The sequence below is a fragment of the Melanerpes formicivorus genome, unplaced genomic scaffold (assembly GCF_026170545.1).
Source record: "Melanerpes formicivorus ecotype bairdi unplaced genomic scaffold, bMelFor1.0.p_v2 SCAF_16, whole genome shotgun sequence".
Classification (NCBI taxonomy): Eukaryota; Metazoa; Chordata; class Aves; order Piciformes; family Picidae; genus Melanerpes; species Melanerpes formicivorus.
The window spans coordinates 10816234-10842043 of record NW_027142368.1 but is presented as its reverse complement, the minus strand read 5'-3'; the positions used below and the strand labels follow the sequence as shown (position 1 = coordinate 10842043).

Sequence of the window (25810 nt, the reverse complement as noted above, 5' to 3'; positions counted from 1 at the left end):
AATTACTGTTCCTGCTGTGGCAGACTGTAATATTGCATAATAATTAGAGGGAATGTGTTACAATACTTCTTTGGCTGAAAGATCTCAGGTTTCTGGCACACCTTAATAAAGGAATGTAATCTCTGTTTATTCTGTCTAAATCTGAAGTCCTTGCCTTTCCTGCTGCAACAACAGCAGAGGGAGGGGAAAGTCAGAGTTGGAGCAGGAGTTTCGTGCTATTACTCATCTGTCTGTAACACATTTGAAGAGAAGAATAAGAGGATAAATTCATTACTAACATGTTCATCTCCAGAGAAGGAACATGACAAATAATCTTCATCAACTGCATCAATACACAGCTGTATTGGGTTAGTTTTGTAAGGCTGCAGTGATAGTTGTTGTGAATAGAAACAGAACTGGTTCTGCATAGTGTTCAATTTCTGTGTGTTTCTTGAAATAAATTCTTGGCATGTTTGGCAAAGGTATCAGTGAAGTTTTACTGAAACCAGAATTAGCCATGTAGAGGTCAATCACAATGATTGCTCGTGTTTGTTGTCCTTTGGCCTAACTTGGAAGATGCTGAAATCTAGTAGCTTTTCTCCTTTTTTTTTTCCCTCCTACTCCTTGAGATCAAGATGACCAGAGCCTGTCACTCAAGTCCTTGGTTTTCACAGTGACCTTCTGAAGAGAATGAAGGTCTTGTGAGTGAGTTCTAAGTCATAGAAACCTAGAGTGGGTTGGAAGGGACCTTAAAAGGTCATTAAGTCCAACCCTCCTCCTGTGAGCAGGGACAAGTTGTCATCTTTGTGTTGTGAAGTGACTGACATTCCTGAAGTTTTGGATTCCTGTTGTTTAACTGCATTTATTTGTTATAAAATTCTTTCCTCTCTGTTTCCTATATGTTTTAAAATAGTTATTCTGCATGTCAGTGGAGTCCATGTTTAATAATTTTCAGATATGATAATTAGTTTCTGTGATATGCAACTGTGATTGTTAAATTCTGTGTTGTGCATGTAGAATGGGGTGGACTGACTTCCATCCCTTGCTGTCATTTTGACTTTGCTACTCTGGTTTTGTTCTGATACTTACAAAGTGAAATCCTTTATGTTGTGTACAACCACTGATAACTTGGCAGCCCCAACTGTGCCAAATCAGTATTTCTGCAGTCACTGTAGAGCTCATCCTCAAGTGCAGAGTTTTCTTCTGGAATGGTAACATAGGTCTGTTTCTGTCTGGGGAGTAATCCAGTTTACAGAAACAGAACTGAATTAGGACTTTCATTCCACTCTAGTTGTCATATTCTGGTTGGTGAACACTTTCCAGTGGAATAAATAGGCAGTGAAACTGCTGTTGAGCATAATTGATTTATGATCTCTATGGAGAGGGGAGGGCACATATACATTATGCTAAGTTGGTATGTTGGCAGAGACATAATCTAATATTGCTTGCAACTGGGATGGCATGGAAGCCTTGAACAGACTTCTGGAAAAGCTCTGTCTTCAGGAAACTTTGCCTTCTGTGTAAATACATTTTCTAGAGATTAGAATGATCCTTGGAATTGGTGTTTGCAATGGATTGTGTTTTGTGTTATGCATAAGGAGTAATAGTTTTGGTATGATATTTCTGTGGAAATGTGGTCTGAAGTATTGATGATGGCCTGTTCTGGAGGAGGGTGCAACCAGCATTTTGTTCATTTATGGTTTTCTGAAGATTGTTGGAGTCATTGTATTTTGGCCATCCCCAAGGTAAATAATCTGCAAAACTAGGTCACTCAGGGTGGTATGGTCTTTCAGTTGGCTGTGAATTATGGAATTGCAAAATCAAGAGTTCACCTTGATGACTGTTTTGCACCATATTGTAACTCATTTTGGTATCTATGCAATGCATAATTGGAATTTCTTGGGAGTGTTTCCATATTTGGACAAAATTTACAGATTAGTAGAGCTTGTTGAAATTAATAACAACTTTCTTGTTCCTTTTATGGCACAACATATGAAATCTGATGTAGATATTAGTTGTAGGAAATACTCCATGTGATTTATCATGTTGAGTTTTTTGCAGATTGGTCATTTCATATAGAACTTAAAAGAAAATATTACCATCTGTGACTCCTGTATTTTTTAGTTAAGTAGCAGCAAATGCAGAATTAGTATTGATAGTTGAGCTTTGAATGGTAACCAAAGGATGCAAGTAAGATCTGCCATCTTACAGCAGGAATGAACCAGGTAAGTTGCATTTTTTCACCTGCTTAATGTTGTAATGTTAGTTTTATGTCTCATAGTGTACAAGGAAGTCTGTTCAAAAGTCTTTGAAAATATGCTTCTAGTGTTTTGATTTTCATAAGCTTAATCAGTAGAGATTAAGAACAAAGCTTTATCTGGCAGAGCTTGCAAAGGCTGTGTTCATGTCTTTTTCCCAGTTACACCAGTACGGCAAGAGACCTTTTCTGTAAGAATATTTGTTACTTCTCACTGCTTTAGGCTCCTAGAGGAGAAGATGGTAGCCTTTATGAGTTTTTCTGTGTCACTGAGGAGAGGAAGGGATATCTAGTATCCCAGCCATGTTTGACAAGAGGAGCCAGAGCTTTCAGCTCCACTGGGATTGGGGTCAAGACATGGATGTTCTGCCTAGTTAAGTGATCTTGCAATTTTCAGTAGTTACATTCAAAGTAGCAGAGCAACTTTTAGGGTTTACCAGGGCCATCATAATTCTTTGGTGTAACCTTCTGCAGCCCCTTGTAATACTGGAATATCATCTTCTAGAGAGATTGATGGAAACCACATTCACAACAAAAGACTGTGCTGCAGTTTGGATCAAGATTTCCTTGGAACTGCATTTTCTGTTATGTTTTTTTTGTTTGCTAAAAAAGAAAATGAAGAAGAAAAAAGGTATCTGGTGAGAGAGAGGGAAAACTTGTAATTCTGTATTTGAGATGAGTTAATTGCATCTGCAACTGATTCCAAATGCAGTAATGCAGATCCCATCCAGTCATAGCAATATCCTAACTAAGCTGTTTGAAACTAAGCAACAAACTGCCAGTGCTTAATTATGGAAAGGGAGATCTTGTGGTATTAAACTGCTTCTCTTCTTTAGAGCAGGGAACCACTGCCCTCTTCAAATGTTGGGCTTTCATTAGCATCCATTTTTTAAATTAAAAACAAACAAACAAGCCAAAAAATCACCCCACCCAAACAACTAGCAACCCTCTGTATTTTAGATAGAGGAATAAACCTTTATCACTTCTTTGTCGTAGAGTGTTAGGAGCCAGTGGGTGCTTTTAAACAAAACTGCTGGGTTTTCTTTGTGGCATAATCTGACAAGTTTAGTTAAATTAAGATCACTGAGAAATAATTAAGTGAGGCAAATAGCAATCAAGAATAACAAAAAATATGTGAAAATATTTACTTGTTTGGTAGCAATAACCAAAGTTCTGGGTAACTGTTGAGTATTTCTGTTGTGATTGCTCAGCTGCATGGGTATACTTAAAAAGGATTTATAGTTGAGCAAAATTTCCTGTATTTTATGTCCGTTGTTGGTTCAGACCCATTCCTTTTCCCATGCAGGGACAAGAGGAGGAGAAAGGGAGGACAGAATATTTGGTAAAATGAACAAAATCTATGCAAGAACATGGTGTGCTAAATTTTAGGTGGCCTAAGAAGCTGTTTCCTCATAGAACTAGATTTTTATATATGCCTACAATAAAATGTATCTTTCATACTAGGAGAGAGAGGTCAGTCTCTGATTTTTGGATGGATAAACTAGGAAGAACTAGTGAAGAAAGCTGATGCTGCAGTCGCTAGGTGCATCATTCATGTCTAAAAAGGAATACATGAAATTTGGATTTAAGTAGGAGAGGGGAACAATCAAAATCTAAGGGCAGTTTTATATTCTTTATCCTCTGCAGTATTTAAACTGTGGGCAGGCTATTTTTATATTGAAATGTTTTAAACATTATATAATTGCTTTACAGGCAAATGTTAAGACAGCTTTTAAGCAAAAAAAAAAAACCAGCCACCACCTTTTTTTTTTCCAAGAGGCCTCATTATTAGAATGTCAGCAGTTATTTGGGCTTGACGGAACAAACAACGCATTAAAAAGCTTCACATAATAAAAAGTAACTCATTAAGCAAGATCAAACTTGAGAAAAGAGTTTTGCTTGCAGGGAATAAATCTTAAGTACAGGCTGCTCTCTGACAAGACAAAATGGTAGGAAAACTGTTAAAAGATGAGGTAGGTTGCAAGGTCACCATCTCCAAATTTTGTCCAGAAGATGCCAGGACAAAATCATGAGTGGGAGATGTTGATTTAGGGGTGGGCTAGTGTTGCATTTCCTTTCTGACTTTCCCCAGTTACTTCCTTGGAAAAGTGGAGCTGGTTACGAAGACTTCTCATAAAATGCCCTTGATGTGGGAAGTCTCTTCTCCCTAACATCCTCTCACTTCCTCTCCTTTTTCCTCTCTATTTGATTCACTTTTCCTGTTTTCAAAATCTCCCCTCTTTTGTCATATCCAAACTAGAACTGAAAAGCTTCAGCTTTCTGCCAGTGACTAGCTGACCAACGGAATCCCCCTGTGGCTCCATGGGATCCAATGACCAACTGTTAAAACAGTGTGCTGGTGCTGTGCAGGTGTTGAAGTGAGCTCCTGTGAAACCATTGGCATTGATACAGTCCAGGTTTGGCCTGTGTTGAGTTGTATGGACTATTGCCTTCTTTAGACATACGTGCCACTTCTGGCTTGCCTAACCCACCTTGCCTTCTGGCTCCTCATGTCTCTTTGCACATTTCCAGTGTGGCTTTGGTTACACTTGCCGGTGCGGGTGTAATCAAATCAGTGCAGGGCAGATTGCAGCAATTCATTATAAATCATTCTGTCAGAAAAGAGAAAATGGGGGGAAAAGTGAGTATTATGATAATATTATCTCTTAAGCGTCCTTAAAAGGAGACAGAAGTATAAACTGTTTATGATGCAAAGCAGTAGCTCTGATGTAGATTGCTTACATTTCTAATTAATTCTGCCTGAAACTTTGAATATTCCTTCTTATTCAGTTTGTGATACCTGGTAGTCAGCTCTTATGCAGAGAAACGTAATTGTAGTTCTTCTAATGACATTGATATTTGGCCAGAAGAACCAGAACGACAAGTTCTGTGTTACTTTTTTCTTAACAGCTATTTTCTAACATATTCTTCATTATAAAGAAAGGAAAATGTCTCTAGTACAGCTAGAGCTTCAGATGTACAGTTCTTTGTACTTTCATTATTCTGAGGATTTCAGCATGAGAGGGCAGTTTGGGTTTGTTTTTTTTAGAACACTGTGCATGTTTTTTGTTTTAGAGGCATTTGTTGATGTATGTGTTCTGAAACAGAGTTGCTCTGTATGCTATCAGTGTACGCTAACTTCCTTTTCTGAATGGTTGGGGTTGTTCAGAATTCTCTAAAGTTCTTCTCCCTACCATTTCTGCCTCAGCAGTTGACTAATCTACTTACGGAATTAAGTTCATGAATTATCATAGTTCTTAGTTCAGTAGTGTGCTCCCCAAGATTTACACTGGGATTGCCTCTCTTAGAGCTGGAGCTGCCTGGATACCTCTTGAATCCTTTTAAAACCCTTATAGGGATGTGTCTGGAGGTTTTCTGAGATTTACTTGGTGTGGTTGGGGGTTCAGGTTATGCAACAAAATGTACTTCAAAGAATCATACATAAAGTTGAGAGTGTTTGCTCTTAATACATTGGCTTTGAAATTAAACATGGAAACTAACTTCATGTCTTAGAAATTGAGCCTAGAGAGAAATATTTTACTTTCTTGTATGCATAAACAAAACATCAACTTGTAACAAGTCTTGCATTTTAAAGGATGCATGAAAGGATAAAGGAAATGGTTCTGGTTTGTGCCACTATTTAGTTGATAATTTGAGAAATACAAACTAAGAATTTGGTACAGTATGAATCGGAGGGAAAAGAAAAGTTGAAGCACTGGCAGAAGGGTTTGCAAGACATTTGCAAGTTTCTTTATGCAAATTCAAAACTTATTAAAATAAATCAGAAATGAGGACATTGCAGAAGCTTAGAGGTTATTTTTAAAACAATTAACTATAGGAAAATTATAACCAGTGTAGTGATTTATGTTAAAGTTTGAATAAGTGTTAGCTAATATTTGAATTAAAACAAATTGTTAAATATAGATAGTATCTATTCAAGTAAGTTGTAGGTTATATTTAGTCTCCCTTTTTGATGCTGTTATTTTGGCAGCTGTATGATTTATGACATTGTTAATCCAGTTTCATGAGTCCTGCAATTCATTTGAAGGACATCTTCCTGCAGAAAATGAGCATAAATTTGAGCACTTAATAAATGGATATTTCTGTATTCCAGTTTTAGATTTTTGCAAAAAATAAACTACTTCTTTCTCGCCTGCTGAGGACAGACATCTTAAATTAAAGACACTTCTTTGGAACAGAGGGTCAGTGCTGTTGACTTGTAAATGCCTGTGCACACTGCGGAGATGACTGCAATGCAGAGAATGCTGATGGTGCCAGCCTTTTCACAATTTACATCAGCATTTCAGCTCCTCTATGAGGTTTCATTTACTCACAATTTTAGGTGAGGAATAATCATCTGCTGAAGACAAACAGTTGCAGTGGAGAAGGTTGTAATGGCTAAGATTATGATCTCATATAGGGAAGGTGCCAGTGCGCTACATCACCATGTTGTTTTCTCAGGACATCTGGCTCAGATGGGTCTTGCCCCAGTGGCACTTCTGATAGCACCAAGCACTTGCTCAAGAGCTAAGACCCCTGTTGTTTTCAGACATCATTGTGTGTTTTTCTCTTTCCTTGGAAACTTGGATGTTGTACTATTAAGTATTCCTTACTTGACATTACTGATGTTAGGTCTGTCTGCCTTCTCCTGTTTTTTTTACTCTTCAAATTCCAACTGTGCCTGCAATAAGCTGCCTCTTGCCCTAAAATGAATACCTGTCCTTTCCACATAGGATTTACAGAGACTCTTGATAGAGACCTTGTCCCTCTGCAATGTTATGAAAACAACTTAGAGCTTTATAGTGCTTTCCTTCCTCTTCCTTATTCCCATGTAAGTAATCCACATTTTACCTACTGCTTTAACTACATTATCCGTTTAAAAAATCCGTTTCTTGGCACTCCTGTTAAACTGCCTCAAGTTCAAGCTTGCCTTTCTTGCTTTAAGATGTGTCATTAGCTCTGTCCCCACTCTGGTTTATTACCAGGTTACTCCCTCTGTTTAAGTCTATTCAAATGTGGCTGCAATAAAAGTGATATGATTTACGTTTGCCTGCTGTTGACTAGGTAAGATTACTAGATTTGAAATAGGTCTTGGTTTACAGAATTTCTAACTCTTGGTGTCTAAGAGTAATTATTTACTTATTACTGTTCTGAAAATTTCATTGTCTTGTCTTTCTCAGCCTTATTTTAGCTTTTATGGCTTCCCCTTCCCTTCTGTTTCCTTTCAGCTAAGAGCTAGTATGTTTCCCTTCCTTTTTTTTTGCAACCATTCTGTCTTTTCCATTGCTTTAGAAGTTGACTAAAGCGAAGTAAAAGACAAAGCATTACCCATAATTGTGGAGTCTTATTATTGTGCTTTCATATTCTGTTAGTGTTACGTGAGAGAAAGTGGGTTCCCGGTGGTGTCAGAGGTCCAGAAACATTGTTCAGAAGAGTTTCTCTGTTGTCAACTTTTGTATATTGATTAGAGAAACGTATGTATTGTAAGGAAGGTTAATTGGATTTTAATTAAAATTGTTTTCAAATATGTCCACAAGGTACTCCTGTAGTTTGCACTCCAGCTTTTGTGAGCTGTTCTGTGATGTCTGAAGAACAGTAGCAAGTGTTAGAGGGTTTGGATGGGTAAAGATGCAGTCAAGTTTTTCCAATTCTGGTTATTCATGTGGAAGGTTTTCTTCCTCCGTTGTCCATTGTGTTACCAGGGGTAGATAAAAAGCGGCATATTTAGTTTGCGGCCTGTGTCAACTTGCAATGCTAACGTTTCAGTTCACAATTCAGAATTGTTCCAGTGGAGGAAAATCAGCACTGATATATTAATGCCTACTATGAGTCTTTTATGTTCCTTCACCGGCAGAATGTTTTTCTTTTGTGGATTTATTGCTGCTGTCTGCCAGATCTGCCTTATTTCCATGTGCTGAAAACATTAGGCAAATCTGCAGTGGATTTGCTAATGTAGACTTTTCAATTGCTATGCACCATGGGCCTTGATTTCACTCCATTGTGCTTTCTCTATATACTCTTTTCTGCCCACTCTCACCCTGCTGGGTCATAATTTGCTGTATTTCAGATGCTAACAGCTCCTAAAGATAAGCCCCTTATTTTAAGCACAAGCTGTTCGGAAAATCTCAGTTGCTTAGATGTCATAATCTTACATGTTTTAAAACCTAATTTTGCCTAATAAGTAAGCTGTTGCATGTTTGTACTTAGTGAGTTTGCACAGTCTGCTTACTGTGGTTATTTGGAAAAAAACCTTCCTATGTATTTTGTTAATATTAATGTATATTAAAAGATTCTGAAATATTCTCTACTCTTTCTAGATTCATCTTAAACTTGGGTAGAGTTTGATTTATCAAGATTTGCAAGCATACTCCAATTTTCTCTGGCTTTTGTACTATGACTGAGCTTTTAGAAGTTGGAAACATTACAGATATGTAGTAAGTTGCAGCATTTACTCTCTCCTCCTTTAGCAGTGAATGAGTCAAGAACTGCAGTAAGCATTTGGGCTTAGTTTCCTTGAAGCAATGATGTTGTCTAGTTTGTTCTGTTAGTCTCAGCAGTCCCCTAGTTAGCCCCAGTACTTGAATCCATTCTTTAATCTGTTATTTTAAGCTATTGGCTCTTCATCGGTTGTTTTTCCAGTTGTGAATATCCTCATGCCATTTGTTTTTCTTGACAGTTTATTCAGCTGCTTGTTGCATCACTTGTAGCATATTTAGCCCAGCTTTAATACTAGCTAGAACTTTTCTTGGTGGAGTGATCATTGTTAATCTGCTGTAAGTGCACTGATTTGGAAGTGGAGATCTGTAAGTGTTAGGACATGCGTCTTGGCTCCCAGCCACAAATGTTTATATATTTCGTAGAAGTCTGATGAAATACTGGCAGTGTTCACAAGCCCAGCTGGAGATAGCATGTATTGTGCAAGATCTTGTGGTTCAACTGCAGAAATGTAACTCAGACTGCTGAATTAGTTTTTTCAAAGATAGATGCCTTTTCTGAGCAATAGAAGGAAAAACTGCTTTAGAGCAAATTCATGAACTCAAGTGGCATGAACCTGCAGAAACTGAATGTAAGAGTTCTTTTACTGTGCCATTAAACTACTGTCAACCTTTCAGATACCCAACAATATCTGTCTTTCAAATGTGGAGGTCAGAGCTTTGCAGACTATGGGTACTTGGTACTAAGGCCATCCTTTTCAGCTTAAAACATTGTCATTGGTTTCCTTTTGGCATCTGTTGCTTCCCTTCAGCTGTTAATTTCTTCTGGATTCAGAGTTGTGGTGATAGGGCTCAGGCCGTGATGCTGCTTTGTGCATATTGCTCTGTTCTAGGGTGGAGAATTCTCACTACCATCATCATTCTCATCTGACTTGCTCTTCTGTTGTTGTTCTTGCATTTAATTTGGGTTGGTTTAGTGGTTTGGATTTTTTTTATTAAAAATGAAAATTGAAGTAATTTAGTGTTATTTTTGTTACATGTAATATGCTTTTATTTTGCCAAGTATCAATGACCTGAAGGTATGTTTCAAAAAATGTGTGATGTGTTTACTGCCTGTTTAAATTACTGGGTTTTGGTGTCAGTATATGAAACTACATGGCAATCTAATCTGACAGGGAAAGTATGTGCAGTCACTGAGCAATCACTAGGAACTCTCTTAGTGAGAGGATCTTCAGATTAATTCCTTGTGGATTTTTTCTGTTGTTCCATTAGTGAAGAGCAAAAGGTTTTTAACTATGATTTATTGTGAATGCAGAGGCAAAAGGACTTTTCTATGAAAAGCAATAGATTAATGTCTGAATGCACTTTCGAGGCAAATAACTTTGTGCTGTAAACAAAGGAAGAACTTTTTCCTCTAAGTACTAGAAGTGCCAAGTGTACAACACAATTAAAAATGTATTATTTTTCTGTTTGCTACCTTGAAAGATGTGGTCCTGATTTTAGTTGGGAGCTTGCTTTCCCTAAAATTATAACACATCCTGAAATGTTATACCATTCAAAGTCTGACACTTGTAGTTTGCTCTCAGTGTGCAGCTTGCCTGGTGTAACATCTGTCCTGATGTTTGTCAGTTGCGAAATTCTTTGCATACAAAGTCTTTCAGGAAAACAAGATGATGATTGAAATAATTTCAGAAGCCCTTAGGCTAGAAGTAAATAAGTTGATTAATATGATTAATATTACTGATATCTGGAAGCTATTGTTTCTGAGTCATTGCTCCTTTCTACTAGTAGAACTAATGTTCTGTGCACAGTACAAAAGTGGAGTGTTTATAGGACTTGGTGCATTGCCAGATATAAGGGCCTTACAATTCACCAAATAAAATTGGAATTACTTTCTGGCCTTTTTTGAAGTTTAATATTATGAGTGCATGTTGAGAGCTGATACTGGCTTCCATGACTTAATAAATTTATCAATAGACTTAAAAATATAAGGAATCCCACATAAAAGTGTTGTAGAGCACAAATGTAATTAGATACTGCTAACAGAAGTGTTCTGTTTCCCAGAACAGAGGAAAGCCAAAGATTGCAGTAACAGAATCATTCTTCTTATCCCTTTTATATATTGTGTAGGAGGAATATGATTAAAGTGCAAGTCAAAGTGCTAAATATAGCCAGCAAAATGTTTAGAATTATTTAAGCTAAGAATTAGGAAGTTGGCAGAATGGAAGTTTATTCCTTTATTTTAGGCCTGATTTTCAGCAATGCTTCATTTTCAGTTAATTAAAAACATAGTCAATCTCAGTGGGTCTAACATCGCTTCATTCTCTCCTGACTTGGGATACTGGTTAAGCGTTAAGTAATGCAGGAACAAATTTTAGTCCCAGAAGGAAAATACAGCTGTGAGATTGTGTGCACAGGTGTAATACCTGTTATTTTTATTACCATTTTAATGGCTGTATCTAAAGACATAACTCTAAGTCCACTATCACAGTGTGGATTGGTCATCTTGAATTTTGATTCTATTTTGTTTTCTATTTTATTCTGCAGCACTAGAAAACCATAGTCATTGCTGAAATGAAATCCACTGCGTTTTAGCAGATACACAGTAACACAAGTAACTTGCACATCTCCCTAGATCTTCCTAATAAGCACAGCTATGAATGATTAACTCTAAGACAAATAGCTACTTCTGACACTTCTTAAAGAGGCTTGGATTTCTCAAGTGATACTGGCAATTGATATCACTTGAGATTTTGTGATAAGGATTGATTACATTAATATTTCATAAAAACCTCTGTTCAGGCACTATATGTTACTTAATGTCTTTATCAACCCAGTCTGGATTGAAGATATTTATGTAAATAATTCTCTTAGCCTTCCTGAGTCATTGGTCCCTGTAGGAAATTTGCATCAGTGCTAGTGATAAAAGCATCTACAGTTTTTGATCACTAACTTCCATAATATAAAGATTTAAACAAAGTAAATACAAATAGTTAATATTATAGATTTAATTGATTTTTCTAATCAATATGCATGCCAGATTCTTTTTTTTTGGTGCTGATTTAGAACATTCTGCCTTTAAAACTTGCTAAGCTGTGTGAACAAGCCTGTTGCTGTCAAATGGTGCATTTTAGAAAGACAGTCAGCACTCAGCCTTCCTTGGCCATGGTGGGGAAAACAGTAACCAGACATAAAGGGCTTTAACTCCTTACCACTTCTTGCTCTTGCAGTAATGAGTAATTCAACACTTTTCATAGAAGGATCCTTTTTTTGGTAGAAAAATATGTCCATGTTTTCTGAGAATAGTCGACTCTGCTTTTTTGTCGCTTGCTCTACTTGATTGAGTGCCTTAATGAGTTCTGAGTGACAATAGAAATGATGCCCTTGATTTAGAAAAGATAGCAGACTAAACATTCAGCTACATAGGAAATCACTGAGATGAGAGATTTTTTTTTAACATGCTGCCTCTAACAGCAGTGGACTATTTAACAAGTGCTCTTCTCTTTTTACCATCTGCGTTCTTTTAATGGCTTAGTAGTGGTTTAGGTTGCTTCCCGCAAAATGTTCTTGGAATGTTGTCCCTACATGGATTTGAGGCTCCTGCAATACTTGTGAAGTACTTTGCTTCAACACTGCACTTCTGGTACTTCTGATCAAGCTTACTTAGTATTGATGGTGTTAATGAAACTGGTTTAGGCTTTAATTCCTCAAACACTCGAATTTTTTGCTTCTTCCCCCCCCAAGCAGTTTCCTGTTTACTTTGAGGAGATCAATAATTAATTCACATTTCTCCATGTTGCAGTACTGCCTCACTGATACAAAGATCTTCCTAATCAATACAAACCTGTACATTCTCACTTCATTGAATATGGTTTCGTTCTTCCCATTGAACTTTAAACTTCTCAGTATTGATACTTCCCAAGTATCCTTCGTATTTGTTCTAGAAGTCTTTCACCAGAACAGCTTTTCTAGATTGAATCCATATTTCCCATCCAGGATATCCTGTAATACAAAAATAAGTGACTTATGTTTGTTCCTTTGTATTTGTTTGTTTGTTTTCTTATGTCCATAATGTTGGTTGTAGTCTGTGCTTTCATCTAGGCTTCACGTCCTGGAGAATTTGAATTAATTCACGTTCATTATGTGTTGCTCTTAATCATCTTTCTTCTTGTTAGGGTTTGTTGTTTGTTTTGGTCTTTCTTGTTGTTTTGTTTCTTTCTAACAACTGTTGTTGTTTTGTTCAAGCAAAGGATTGAAAATGTCATCTCCTCACATATTCTTTGAAGATGACATACATGTCCATCCCTGTGAGGGTACATATCATGTACAAAAGAATGGCTTTTTGGCATTCCCATGTACTTAATCTATATGAATGCAACTGCTCGCTTCAGATAGATGTGTGATTGAAGTCCTTACACTTTATTGCATATATTTTGTATGAATTTATTTCCATAACTGATATTTACATGCTTAGTAATCCAGTTTTTGGGTTATTTTCTTGTGGTATAAACATATGTCCTTAATATCAAAATAAAAAGTTATCTTTTTCACCTGGGCAATGCAACTCTGTTTCCAAGGGGTTCATACCCCTCCTTTGCATATTATAAAATTTCTAAGCAAAGTGATTACTCTGAAACCTGCAGAAATACTATAGGCTGTGTTATAGGAACAGCTGCAAATAATGGCAAATACTGACATTAATAAGCCATTTGCCAGCTTGTCAGGAAAAAACCCCAACATTGCTATGTGGCTATACAAAATAGTTTCTGTAGTTTGCTTTATGGTAGCATAGAGAAAAATGACCACCAAGTGTTCTTCTTTTTTATTCCCTTGTGTGGTTTATCAGTTCTTGCTTTACAGTAGCATGGAGAAAAATGACCACCAAGTGTTCTTCTTTTTTATTCCTTTGTGTTTTTTATCAGAGAACTGAAAGTATTTTCTAGTCTCCAGGATTGTTTGCACAGACTGAACGAATAGCCCTGTCAAGTTAGGGATTTATGTTTAAGAACCTACACATCCAAAATTATGTTTTATAATTCCATTTCCCCCCCCAAAACCAGTATCTGGAATATTGTCTTTTAAAAACTCAGAACAGTACTTTGAGTTATCTTTGATTTTTTTGAGAGACTAAAATCTTTCATGCTGTTGGCAACCACTGGAGAAGACATGAAATGCTTTGCCTCCAGTTGTTTGCAGTTAACCAGTCTGTGGGGACACTGACTTCGATAAGTCAGTCACTGATAAACATTTGAGATTTCCCACTGAGGTGACATACAAAACTTGCTCTGCACTGACAATGGAAGAGCTCTGTCAGCCATTCTGAAATTCATATTTACTGAAGTATTTGGTAAATAGCAAACGTGAAATCTAAACATGGGGGGGGGGGGAAATTATAAAGAGCAAGATGTTTGAAGGGAAGAAATCACATTATTCTTGAAATCTTAAACTGGTATTTGTATTTTTTTAGAGTAGAATTTTGTTTCCATCAAACTGTCAGCAGGATGAATGTCAGTGATTAAAATTCCTATTGTCTTCTCCAGGCGTGAAAAGGTTTTTGTTGTTGTCATGGTGACAGTTGAGTGACAACCTCAAAGTGAGTAATTGCTACCGAGAGCTCCATTATGAGCATCTACAATGTTTCAGAAAGGATTTCTGGCCTTCTTTACTGGGCTTTCAAAACATCTTTTTGTAACCTAATGTTTTTATATAAAGAAATAGTGTCTAGGTGACTTTGTGCCAGCAAGTTCTTTTTAAGAGCCATGTGAAATATCTCTGCTAATTACTTTCTCTTGCCCTGCTCTGATGACAAGGGCCAAATTCATAGTAACCATTAGCTGGTGAAGTTGGTTAGAAACAGTGCCCTGCAGTTCCTGGATAGCGAATTGCTCTCTAATGCTCCTATGATATGTACTCCTGCCATCCCAGAAGATGCATGTTGTGTGCATGCATGTTTTATAAATTCATCTTAGGAAGGCTGTGTTGGAAAAGTCACTGTGGAGTTAAACTTGCTTTTCAGAGTCTGGAAGGTTGCTATGAATTCTGATTCTGAACACTGGAAGTTGACCCATGCAGTAGGGGAAGCTCTGTATTTTTGATTTTACAGTCTCCATAATGCTTTTATCTCTATCAATTCCATGAGGTTAAGATTTATGAGAGAAGTGAGATTTACAAGGCACGAGGGTGTTTGTAAATTGTGTTTTTTTCATTAGGTAGTGCTGCACTAAAGTTTGTGTTTGTCTGAAAACACTGTGTGCAAAATTAATCCTGTTATCTGCATCCTTGTTACCACATACCTGCTTTTGTTCAAATCTGAGATACTTTATTTAGAATAAACCAAACCAGGTTGGAAGAGACCTTCAAGATCATTGCGTCCAACCCATCAACCAATCCAACCCACCCAAACAGCTAACCCATGGCACCAAGTACCCCATCAAGTCTCCTCCTGAACACCTCCAATGACGGCGACTCCACCACCTCCTTGGGCAGCCCATTCCAATGGGCAATCACTCTTTCTGTATAGAACTTCTTCCTAACATCCAACTTCTTAAGTTCTGAGAGTTGTTTCAGGAAGGAAATTTTAATTCCTGAAGATGATTATGTGTTCTCCTGAGTTCATGTTAGTTTATAGTAGCTTGCTGATATATCAGCTTTCTCATAATAAACTGAATTTAAGGTTTCTGTTGGATTTTTATCTGCTTCATTTCATCCTTTATAGTGCCTGTTCGATTTGTGTGTATTGATACTTTTATTTAAACTCTGTTGATACTATGGAATGAAATTTTCTTCATAACTGACTTGGAGCAAATTGGTCAGATTTTTCTCGGAGGTGATGAAGTATCTTAGATCTAAAGTGTCATTCTGTGCTTGGTCAACCCTGACATTCACCGATGAATAAGTGAGCTAAGGGTTTTCAAAGTATTTTTTGTTTGCTTCTGAATTGTAACTTCAAGGTCAGTGGCTTAGAACAAATTCTTATGTGAAAGGCAGTGTTTAAGAGAGAGGCTGTTAGAATTAAGAGCACTGAAGTATATTTTTACTGCATTGTAAGCTTTAAATATCCTTGTTTTCTATATGTTCTGTAAGTAGACTTACACTTTCTAAGGTTCTCTCTCTGTTTTAACTTGTCCTTTGAGTATTGATTGTTAAGAGCTTCATAAAAATCCTTTACAGCTTAGAAAAGGCTATGGTGTCTGTCATTGATGTTCATTTTGCAGACACTGAGAAATGCAAGTTGTCCTATTTGAAGTGTTTGTAAATTAAGCATGTCTTTAATCAGCTTTAATTCCCTAGAAGGTAAATGACATCTCAGGTTTTTCAGGTTTCGTTTTTAGTGACCTGTTTGTCTATTAAGTAATTTAAATAGTATCAGCTGTAATTTAGACTTTCAAGTGAAACCATTGATAAGTCCCAGTTATGTAAAGGGTATTATTGCATTGTTGTAAGAGTCCTGCTGTCCTTTGGAAGGCAGTTTCTGAAAGCAACACACTTTCTGCTTAATCATTTAAACATTACTTGTTTTGTTTAAAACTATATTTTGCACATGTTCAGTTTATTTTCTTACTAGCAAAATAGCCTCTGGTGCAGTAGTCATGGTGCTCATGATCAAGATGGGTATCTTGAACTGCAGCTGTTGTTTTGGAAGATGGAATATGTCTCTGCAGTCTTTCTTCCTGCTTCTGATCCAAGATTTCTCTTATGACCACAGTGGCATGACATGCTGGTTAGACTAAAAGCAAGAATACTGCATAGTTTAGAGAGCTGAAAAGTTTTCTAAGGGTCTATTGTATTGCAGAGATTGTGGTGGAAGTACTGTTGCAAAGACTGAATTGAGAATCCCATTTTAATTATCTCCTGAGAAATCTGCTAATTGATACCACTGAGATTTCATTTGTAGAAACAACTGCTGCTGCTAATGCCCCATTTTGAATATCTGCATTTTAAGTCTGCTCCATTTGGAATCTCATAAGTCAGTTAATGCTTAGGTTTTTTTATTCTTGAATTTATTAATATATAGTGATCTTGATTGTAAAAGTGTATAATTAATATGAATATCATATATGTAATTATACATTAGTTATTGTGTGAAGAAGAGGACCGGCTCTTTCTTTGGAGAGCTGGGATTACCTGTGCTCCCAGCCCCAGGAAACAGTTGGAAGTTCAAGAGAACATTTCAGTGGTAGAGGATTAGGAGACAAGGGAAATCCTGGTAGTGCTGATATGACTTCCTTTAGTTGCTGGCTTGCTTAAGGGAAGGTCCTGTGACAACCCAGTACACTTAGGCTGTGTATTACAATGCCACGTGCCTATTGAAGGACATAGAATTTCTTGCTAGTCCAGTGCCTCATATGTGCTCCTCATATGGTGCTTTTACATAGTTATTGGTTTCTAAGCTCTAATAATAATTTTCCTGTAGTAGCACCAGAATTCTCATGAATCTTTTTATTTTTATATAAACCTCCTCAGTGGCAACTGCAGAGAATTTATTTTTGTCATGAGCATTTGGCATTTTGGAGCCCTGTACACCTCTTTCCCTTGTCTCCTTGCAGATACTGTTACTTACTGCTCCTATATCCTCATTGTTGCTTCTTTCATCACCTGTTCCCACTGCAAGATAGCATAACACCAAGAACAGATAAAATCTTCAGCTGCTTTGAAAATGTTGTGAGAAGCGTTTGTGGAGCACTTAGTTTATGAACTACGTGATGCTTGGATCAAGTGTAGGAATTCTTGAGCCACCTGGAATGCAGTTGCCATTGTTAAAAATATGTGCAGGCAATCCTTGTTAAGTGAACACTGGTCAAAATACATTGTAAATTAATGAAATTTCAGGGGGCAAATTGTGGTTAGCAGGCTGGAGGAGGCAAAGATTCCACTTCTACTGTACTTTCATGAAATCCTGCTTGGAGTACTGCGTTCAGCTGTGGGGCCCTCAGAATAAGAATGACATGGCCCTGTTGGAGCAGGTCCAAAGTAGTTCAGCCTGGAGAAGTCTCTAGGGAACTTCCAGTACTTAAAGTGGGCCTGCTGGAAAGCTGGGGCATAGACCCCTTGTCAGGGACCATAGTGATAGGACAAGGGGTAACAGTTTCAAACTGGAGGAGGGTAGATTTGGATTTCAGTATAAAATGCAGGGAGGTGCTCTCACAATTCCTTGCAGAGTACCTGACTGATGTCCTTCGCCATAGGGCATGGTGACTAGTCAGAAATGTTAGTGCTGGAACTTCCATCGTTTACAGTGTTTATTTTCTTTAGATCGTGTTATTTACAACAGAAATGTAACTGACCATTTCCTAGTCAAACTCTAGTGGGGCTTTTTCTTCCCACAGTAGCTCTCATTTTCTACTGTATCAACAGAATATCTTTCATTTCTATTTTCTAGTTCTCATGCAGATTGCATTTGCATTCATGTCAATAGAGATATTTGAGAGTGAAGATAAGTATGTAGGTATGTAAGGTATGTGGGATCATATATCTCAAGGTGCCAAAAAGTTCAAGCTGCTTTTTCTTAGTGTTTTAAGAATACAATGTTGTAGTCTGGACCCTCCTCACATCAGACGAGTGTAGAATATGTACATGATATTTGCAGAATTTGTGAGCTGTTGGGGAATAGTTAATTTTGGTGGTATTAAAGTTGTGGAGTGTAACATGGGAGTCCCAGAATGCTGCTTTGATTTGTAAACAAGTCTGCATCATAGAAGAATGATGAATGTATTTTTCCTTGGGAGAATCTTGCAGAGGAACAGGGCATTGTCTCTCCCTTTTACTGCAACAATCATCGGCATTACAATGCAGTTATGTCATTCTAGTGCTGTGCTGTGAGAGGAACGAATATTGCCACTCATCACTCCTGGAATTTAATCTATTTTACTAGCATCACTAATGTAGATTTATATTCTTAGATTGTTTTCAAAGAACAGTAAGATGGCATCCTGTGATACTATAGAAGCAAACGCATTCTGGAGCATGTTAGGCTGAAACTTGATGTTTCAGTGCAGTTATTTCTAAGTTGTACCTGAGTGAATTAGGTTGATAGTAGCTAGGAAGTAATGAGCAGAAAGATTTTGATTAACTGATATAGCAGAGTTCATCTCAGGGAGAATTTAATTTTGGAGGCTTACATTTGAAGATACGAGTTTTCAACTGGTGTTGATTGGTTCAGTTTTGAAGATCTGCACTGGCAATTTTATCTCACCAAATAATTTTGCTCAACTTGCTTTCTGCATATCAAGGTGCATTAATTTTCATGGTGTTAGTACTGAGTTGTATCCTGTTTTTAAAATGTGTTACCTCACAACTGTGAAAAAGTACAGTAGTGTAAAAGGCAACCTCCTCCATCCCACAACCATGCACTTAGTACTTGAAGTGAAAAGAGTTGGTGTAGCCAAAATGTTCCCTTCAGAATACAGGTGGGTTTTATGTTGGATACAAATAAAGAGCAAACTTCTATGCATTGGAAGAGATTTTCTGTGAATTAGTAAGCAACTAAACCTGTAAGGCAGCAATGTGACTTGTTTAGCTAGGTTCAGAAATTCCAGCCTGCTCTTGCTTCCAAAGATTTGTTGGATTTCTTTGGGAAGGTTGAGGTAGTCCTTTCTGCTATTGAAAAAATTAGGAATGTTTTTGTTTTATGTAACACAACAGCACCCCAAAAACTGCAGTGTGGTTAAGACTCTAAATTGGTACACACCTTTTCTGTCTCTTGAAAGTCTTCATAACATGATGATTTGACAAAAATGGGATTATTTGACAAGGCCATACAAGAAATCTGCTTCAGAACTGAGTCCTGATCTCCCAAATCCCAGTGCAGTAGAGTCAAAGTCATTAACTTTTTGTCTGTTAATGATGCAGAAAACCTTACTGCATTTCAGGTTTTGCAAATTTAGCTGCCACTTTCTCTTTGTGGGAGAGATCAGTTTCTCTGTAAAGATGCATTTTGAAGTCCTGATCTAGTCTCTGAGACAGCTGAAATGTCACCATTCAATAAATTCAATTTGTTTCAACTTTAGAATGCAAAACTGATGAATATAACCTTGAAGTAGAATCATTCTGTGAGTCAGTGATGACTGGCAAAAATCTCAGAAGTCTTACTGTTTTCTGTGCTTCTTAAAGATTTAAGGGGTTTTGGTTTGTTTGTTTTTTTAAAGCAGCACAACTGCAGCATCTATTAAGTTAAATTTTTAGGAATGTGTTATTAGAATTAAGTAAGTATAGGCAGCGAGTATTCAGAATAACAGTTTGTGACTGGTTAGTTCTGATAGTTGATTGTGAGAAATGAATACAGAAAATAGTCTAAGTTTCTTATGGAGAATGTAAGTCCTGATGAGGACAGGGTTTGTCCAGTTGCTTACTCTCCTCTGAGGAGATGTTTCCTATTTGGAAGTTCTGACTTTTGTAATCAGGTAAAGTCCCAGAGAGGTCAAATTTGGCAGTTACAGCTAACCAGCTTCCAAACAACAGGTTCAGAGCCTTTTGCCCTCTTGTTGGAGGTAATTGCTGTAAGTTCCAGCATTTTCAGGAGTACACAGAATTCACATGGAAGAATGAGAGACCAAGTCAGTAGGTGTGCAGACAAGTTATTCTACTCCTTTTAAGTACTTAGGACAGCAGATAGGATGATTGAAAAAGAGTAGTTAACATATTTTACAGTTATACAGAGTGAAGAGCAAATAAATGTTAAGTACATTTTGAGAAGTCCAAGCTAAAAATTAAAATGTAGTGTGTCATAGGTAGAAATAAATCCTAGCTTTGGTTTGGATTGCTGTAATGTCAAATGTAGTTTTGGAGAGGAGGGGAAGATGGCAAGAGTTTTGGAGAAAATCCATGCAATGTTGGTGTGTGGTGGTGGTTTAATTGTACAGAGTAGTTGCCAGGATAAAAACAAAACAAACACCACCACCCCCCTTCCTCCCCAGACAGCTAAATTTTTCTTTTGCAGATAATTAAATTGCTAGATTATACATTTATCTGAGTGTCTTTTAAAACATTGTGCATTTTCTGTAATTAGTAAATGAAGATGCAGCTGAAGCACTGAAACCGTGAAAGGGTATTGTGCTCTTAGTCTAGCCCTGCTCACTCATAGCTTTGGAGTAGTTTTGTTTTAATCTTGCTACATCTGAAGTGGAAAACACCTTTTAACTGTCTGAATAGTGAAGAGCTGTTTAATACCTATATTTTCAAGAGATTACAAACTTTTCTCTAAGTGGCAAATGTACATTTTTGGAAGGCATTCTGTCACTGTATGTATTGTTAAATAATTACCTGAAGAACAAATATTTCATGTCAGTTACTTCAGCTTCACAGCTGCCAAGTTTCAGTCACATGCTTGATAGAGGCTTGCTTGGCATTGAAAGGACTTAATGCAGGATCCTATGAAGTTTTTGGAATTTCTTTCAATCTCTAATCCTGCCAACGCTCCCCGTTCTCACCCCAGGCCTCATCAGCAACGTGAGATCTCGCCTGCTGCCAGGTTCTCTCACTTCAGTGTTGCCCTTGCCTGTGCGTGGGCTGACTGGAGGAGAGCCAGCTCCCCCCGTAGTGCTTGTGCTCTGCTCTAGTCCTGGTATTTGACAGAGGCAAACAGTGGTGGTGTTTTGAAGTCAAAAAGTGAACCAGCACACTACTGTCCTCGCAGCTCACTGACTGGCTTGGGGAGGTGACAGAGAGCTAGTCCTTGCATTACAGAGCTGAGAGGTGGGTGAATATTTGAGATTCTCTGGCGGAGTTCTTATTCAAGGGCATATTTTTCTCTTAGCTCTGCAAGCCCTGTTGTGGAGCCACATAGGCTGTGAAAACCCTGGCAATAAAGCAGCAGCAGCAGAAGCAAGGTCGTTGTACTCTTGGAGGTGTTATCTGCACCAGCTTCACTTCTGTGAGAATGGAGTGCTCTGGTGGGGGCCTCGGTTTGGTGGAGTTACTGGACAAGAACCAGACAAAATGTCTGTAACGTGCTGCTGAAGTGGAGCAGGAGGAATGTAGCTGATAGCTCCACTATCTATAGTGATGTACTGAGAGCTAGCTTTTGGCTGGGTTTTGCTTCAGCCTGCCTCCCTGGACCAGACTTAAGGAGCTCGATTTCATTTGTTTGGCTGTCGACTTCCAGGCTTATTGTGAAAGGTGGTAGTTTCTTCATCCTTCCAGTTACTTTGAAAAATAAAAACACTTTTCATTTCTTTATGGAAGTTTTTCATCTTCCCCAATGGGATAATGTGGTTTCACACAGAGTCTAATTCAGAGCTGATTTTGAAGTTGCATGCTGACTGCATGCTATCCAGTAATGCATATTGGTGTTTGGTAATAGAAATGAAACCACCAAACCACTTCATAGAAAGCAAACAAAGTAGTTAAAAAAACCTTGTTTGCTAGCTGAAGCTTTTTATGAGATGGGAAGAGGGGAAAATGTGTTTCTTTGTGTTTCTTGGCTGTTTTCCTTAGCCACTGCATCTCCATATTGTCATCAGCTGTCTACCATGGGCTTTCTCCAAGTTAGCTGTTTGGGCACCGCTGATGTGTCTGCTCAGTGACATTAAGAAAATGCAAATGCTTCTTCCCTGGGTGGATTGTTTTCAGGGCCACTCTTCTCACAGCTAATTGTATTGCATTTTAATATTTCAGTCTCAAATTTTCACCTGCTGATAGTGCATTGTGTTGATTAAAGAAACGAAACACAATGTAATTATATGAGAGTTTTCTTAAAGGTTTATGCTTGTTTCACGTACTTAGACATTCATGACATTAAACTCATCACAATTTATGCCAATAATGTAAATTGTTATTAACCCTTTACTATAGGTTATATTGTGACTTGACATGCTTTGATTACACTGTGGTAGGCTTGTAGGTTGGGGAGAATATACTAGATAATAATGGTCTATGCAGGATTAGTTCATTTGCCTATGTTTATCAAAGTAAGTTCTGGTATTACATACACCAAAACTGTTCATTTTCAAGCCATTTGCTTGGATTTTTGCTTGCATGAGTAAAATGAGTATTAAAAGTAGATTGGAATTGGCCTTGGCACATGTGGTGTGTGCAGGTGTGCCATGGCTAGGCTTTGTGCCCATGGGTTGTGCAGGAGGCAAGAAAGCCTCTGAAAAGAGGAGGGGAATGATGAAGGTCTGCTGGGAATGGCTCCTGTTGCTCTTGGTTGATGTGCTTTCTGTTACTTTTAACTGTAGTGTCTTTAAGTTTGGTTTTGGGTTAGCATGGATTTGTGACCTACAGTAACATTCTGTGGGCTGATGCTAAAGTCGTAGGTTTCAGGTGTGTCAGTATTTCAGTGCTGTAGGTTCTGGGGTGCTTTGGAAAGGAAAGAAACCAGCAGATGTGTAACTCAGAGTCCTAAAGAGGTCTCATAAACACCGTGAATTTATACTTGTTGCTCTAGGTAGGATGATTATGTATTAATAGTCTTCTCTCAGGCAAAAGCAGTACTGTTGTCCATTTTACACCTAAGATTTGAGAGGAAAAAGTCTTTTACAAATGCATTTGAATTTGAAGGAGACTCATTGTATTTTATCCAACATGGTGAATTAAATGAGATTGGGAAAAGAGAAAATCAGGATTCACACAAACCAAAAGAAATAACTGTTGTTGTATATGGATAAAATTTGGAGTGTTTCAGACTTAACCACAAGATAGGCCTGAATAGTTTGTTGCTAGTGAAGGAACTTTTATTAACATATATGTCAGGAAACATGAACAGCCAACCCACAAGAATAGGTGTGCACTGTGGGAATTGTGGTTTCTCCATACTAAATGATACTTCAGTGAATGTGATGCTAATATCCTGGTTTATTCCTTAGCCTGATGTCTGAAGGGGCTGAGCTTAGTAGGATTACAGTCAGTACCTCAGCAGCACTGTGGAGAAGTGGAGGACCAGAGAGGGACATGTTTTGCATGTCCTTCAGTACAAGGAAGGCTGTGGCTGGAATGTATGTTGTGCTAGATAAAACACAACCCAAGGAACCCAGGCTCTGTAAAGTTACAACTTTTATAGAATATTTATTAAAAGAATGTAAATGGACTTTGGAGTTAGTTAATTGGTGAAGCAGTTAATAAATGGTGTTAATAAAGGTTAAGGAAAAGACCTGTGTTAATGCTATTTTGAGTTTATCTTCCTGAATTATGTGGAGTCTTTACATTAGTTAGCAAGATCTGTTCTTTGAAACCTTTTTTGATTATTTTGGGTTTTGGTTGTGGGGTGGGGTTTTTGTGGTTTTTTTTTTTTGGCTTTCTGGTAGAAACAGAAACTGTACCCAGCCTACCAGGACAGCTTGGTTTGGGTGGGACCTCAGAACATCTCTAGTGCAACCCCTTGCTGAAAGCAGGGTTAGTGATGAGCTCAGACTGGCTTGCCTAGGTCTTTCTCCACTCTAGTCTTGAAAACCTCCAAGGATGGACACTGCACAACCTCTCTGGGCAGCGTATTCCATTGCTTTACCACCTTCACAATACATTTTTGTATCCTCAAGGAGAAAAAGTTTCTCCTATGTGCAGTCTGAAGTTCTCTTGTTTCAATTTATGGCTGCTCTCTCTTGTATTCCTGTCATACATCACTGTGAAGAGCCTTTTTGATTAACTCTCTGCAGGAGTCATCTTTTACCTATCTAATTTTATTTCATTATGATCAGAGATTAAGAAAAAATACTTAATTTTCAATTTTGGGGACAGGGACTCTAATGTTATTGAAAACTGTAAAAGCAAGCAAATAGGATCAAATTTCAGTTTCAGGAATGTCCTGTTTTCTAAAGATTGCCTGTTCTTCAAAATGTTAACACTCTCCCCCCAGTTTCAAGTTACATGAATGTGATTTTGTTTTTAATATAATCTTGATGTGTCTCATGATGCGCATCAAGAGGGTTTGCGAATCAGAAGGTGACTTCAGCCTGTTACTCACAGAAACCTGTGGTGATCCTGTGATGACTGTGTTTGTCCTTTTATCTGCTCTTTTAATGACTGAAAATATCTGTAGTGATCCTGTGGCATTTTCTGTATTAGCTTGCTATTGATTTATTAGATCTGTTCATTAACCACAAAATCTTTCCTGCTGATATTACTATTAGAGAGTATAAATTACCTTGGGTAGTTCATTAAGACATTAAAAAAAATTATTGAGTCAGTTTCAAAGAAACTTGCAGTTCTTTTTAACTGCATCATTAGTGAGCTAGCTAGAGGAAAGGACACCATGTGAGAGCATGGCTGTCCGTTTACTGTTAGTTTCAATCTTTCCTTTCCGACAACTTTTATGAGGAACAGAAAACATTGTATTATTTGGTGTCCTGCCAGCTGTCCCCTTAGGTGTCTTTATGAGCAAAGGCTCTTGTGCTGACTGATTGTAGTCACAAACCTCTCAGGGTTGTTCCAGGACTGGATTCTGTTTAACTAAATGTGTGAATTCTTAGTGTGATAGTTGGAGGAGGAGGTGGGATCTGAGGAGCATATGTACGCTGTAATTCTCATGTGATAGTTCATAGGCTAAGATAAGATGCTAATTAAACTGGGGAGTGAAATTCTGATCTCATGAAAGTCTCCCAGACATTGATTACATGGAAGGAAGGATCTTACCACTACTCTGAGGAGACACTCTACTGTCAACTGTGGGTAGTGTTGAAAAGATGGGGTTTGGTGTGTGTCCAGCTTGTAGTGGGTACTTTTATTTGTGTAATACAATTAGTTGGTAATGCTCCTGATTTTTCTAAATTCTGTCTGTATGACACTGCCTTCCCCTCCCCCCAATGATATATTATTTACAGACCTTTGACATTGATTTTCTTGAATTATTGATTTATTTTTTTTTCTTCTAGCCAATTCTAAAGGCTAATATCTAAAAAATACTCAGAAGGCAGTGCTGAAACTATTTTAGAAGCTATTGCTGTATTTCAGAAAGAGGTTATGAAATAAAACAAACTATGGCTGGCTGTTTTCCCGGTTAGGTCCAGGCACTTCCTCCTGTTTGGAATCTTCTGTCAGCTGCACCCACACCAGTAACTCCCACAGAAGTGTGCGCGCTCACCCTTAACTATGATCACCATTTGGGATATTCAGCATAAAGGTGTTCATGCTCATCTAGTCTTGCAGGTGAGCATGAAGGAGTCAGCACTGAAAAAACATACTGTAAATGTGACTCATAATAATTTATAGA

General features: G+C 37.7%; 1 protein-coding gene across 12 annotated transcripts in view; it reads left to right on the top strand.

The window, feature by feature from the left end:
- Positions 1–25810, top strand: part of PLEKHA7 (pleckstrin homology domain containing A7) — a 136679-nt gene that overhangs the window by 45717 nt on the left and 65152 nt on the right. Inside the window, exon 1 of one of the 12 annotated variants that reach the window (XM_068148092.1) lies at positions 2186–2204. The exons of 10 other annotated variants lie outside the window; for them this stretch is intronic. Coding sequence is in view for 1 of the 2 variants with exons in the window: in XM_068148089.1 (XP_068004190.1) it covers positions 7272–7300 (29 nt within the window). In the remaining variant the exon portion in view is untranslated. Of the gene's footprint in view, positions 1–2185; positions 2205–7264; positions 7301–25810 lie in introns of those variants that run through there. One more of the 12 variants, XM_068148089.1, reaches the window with a different exon arrangement.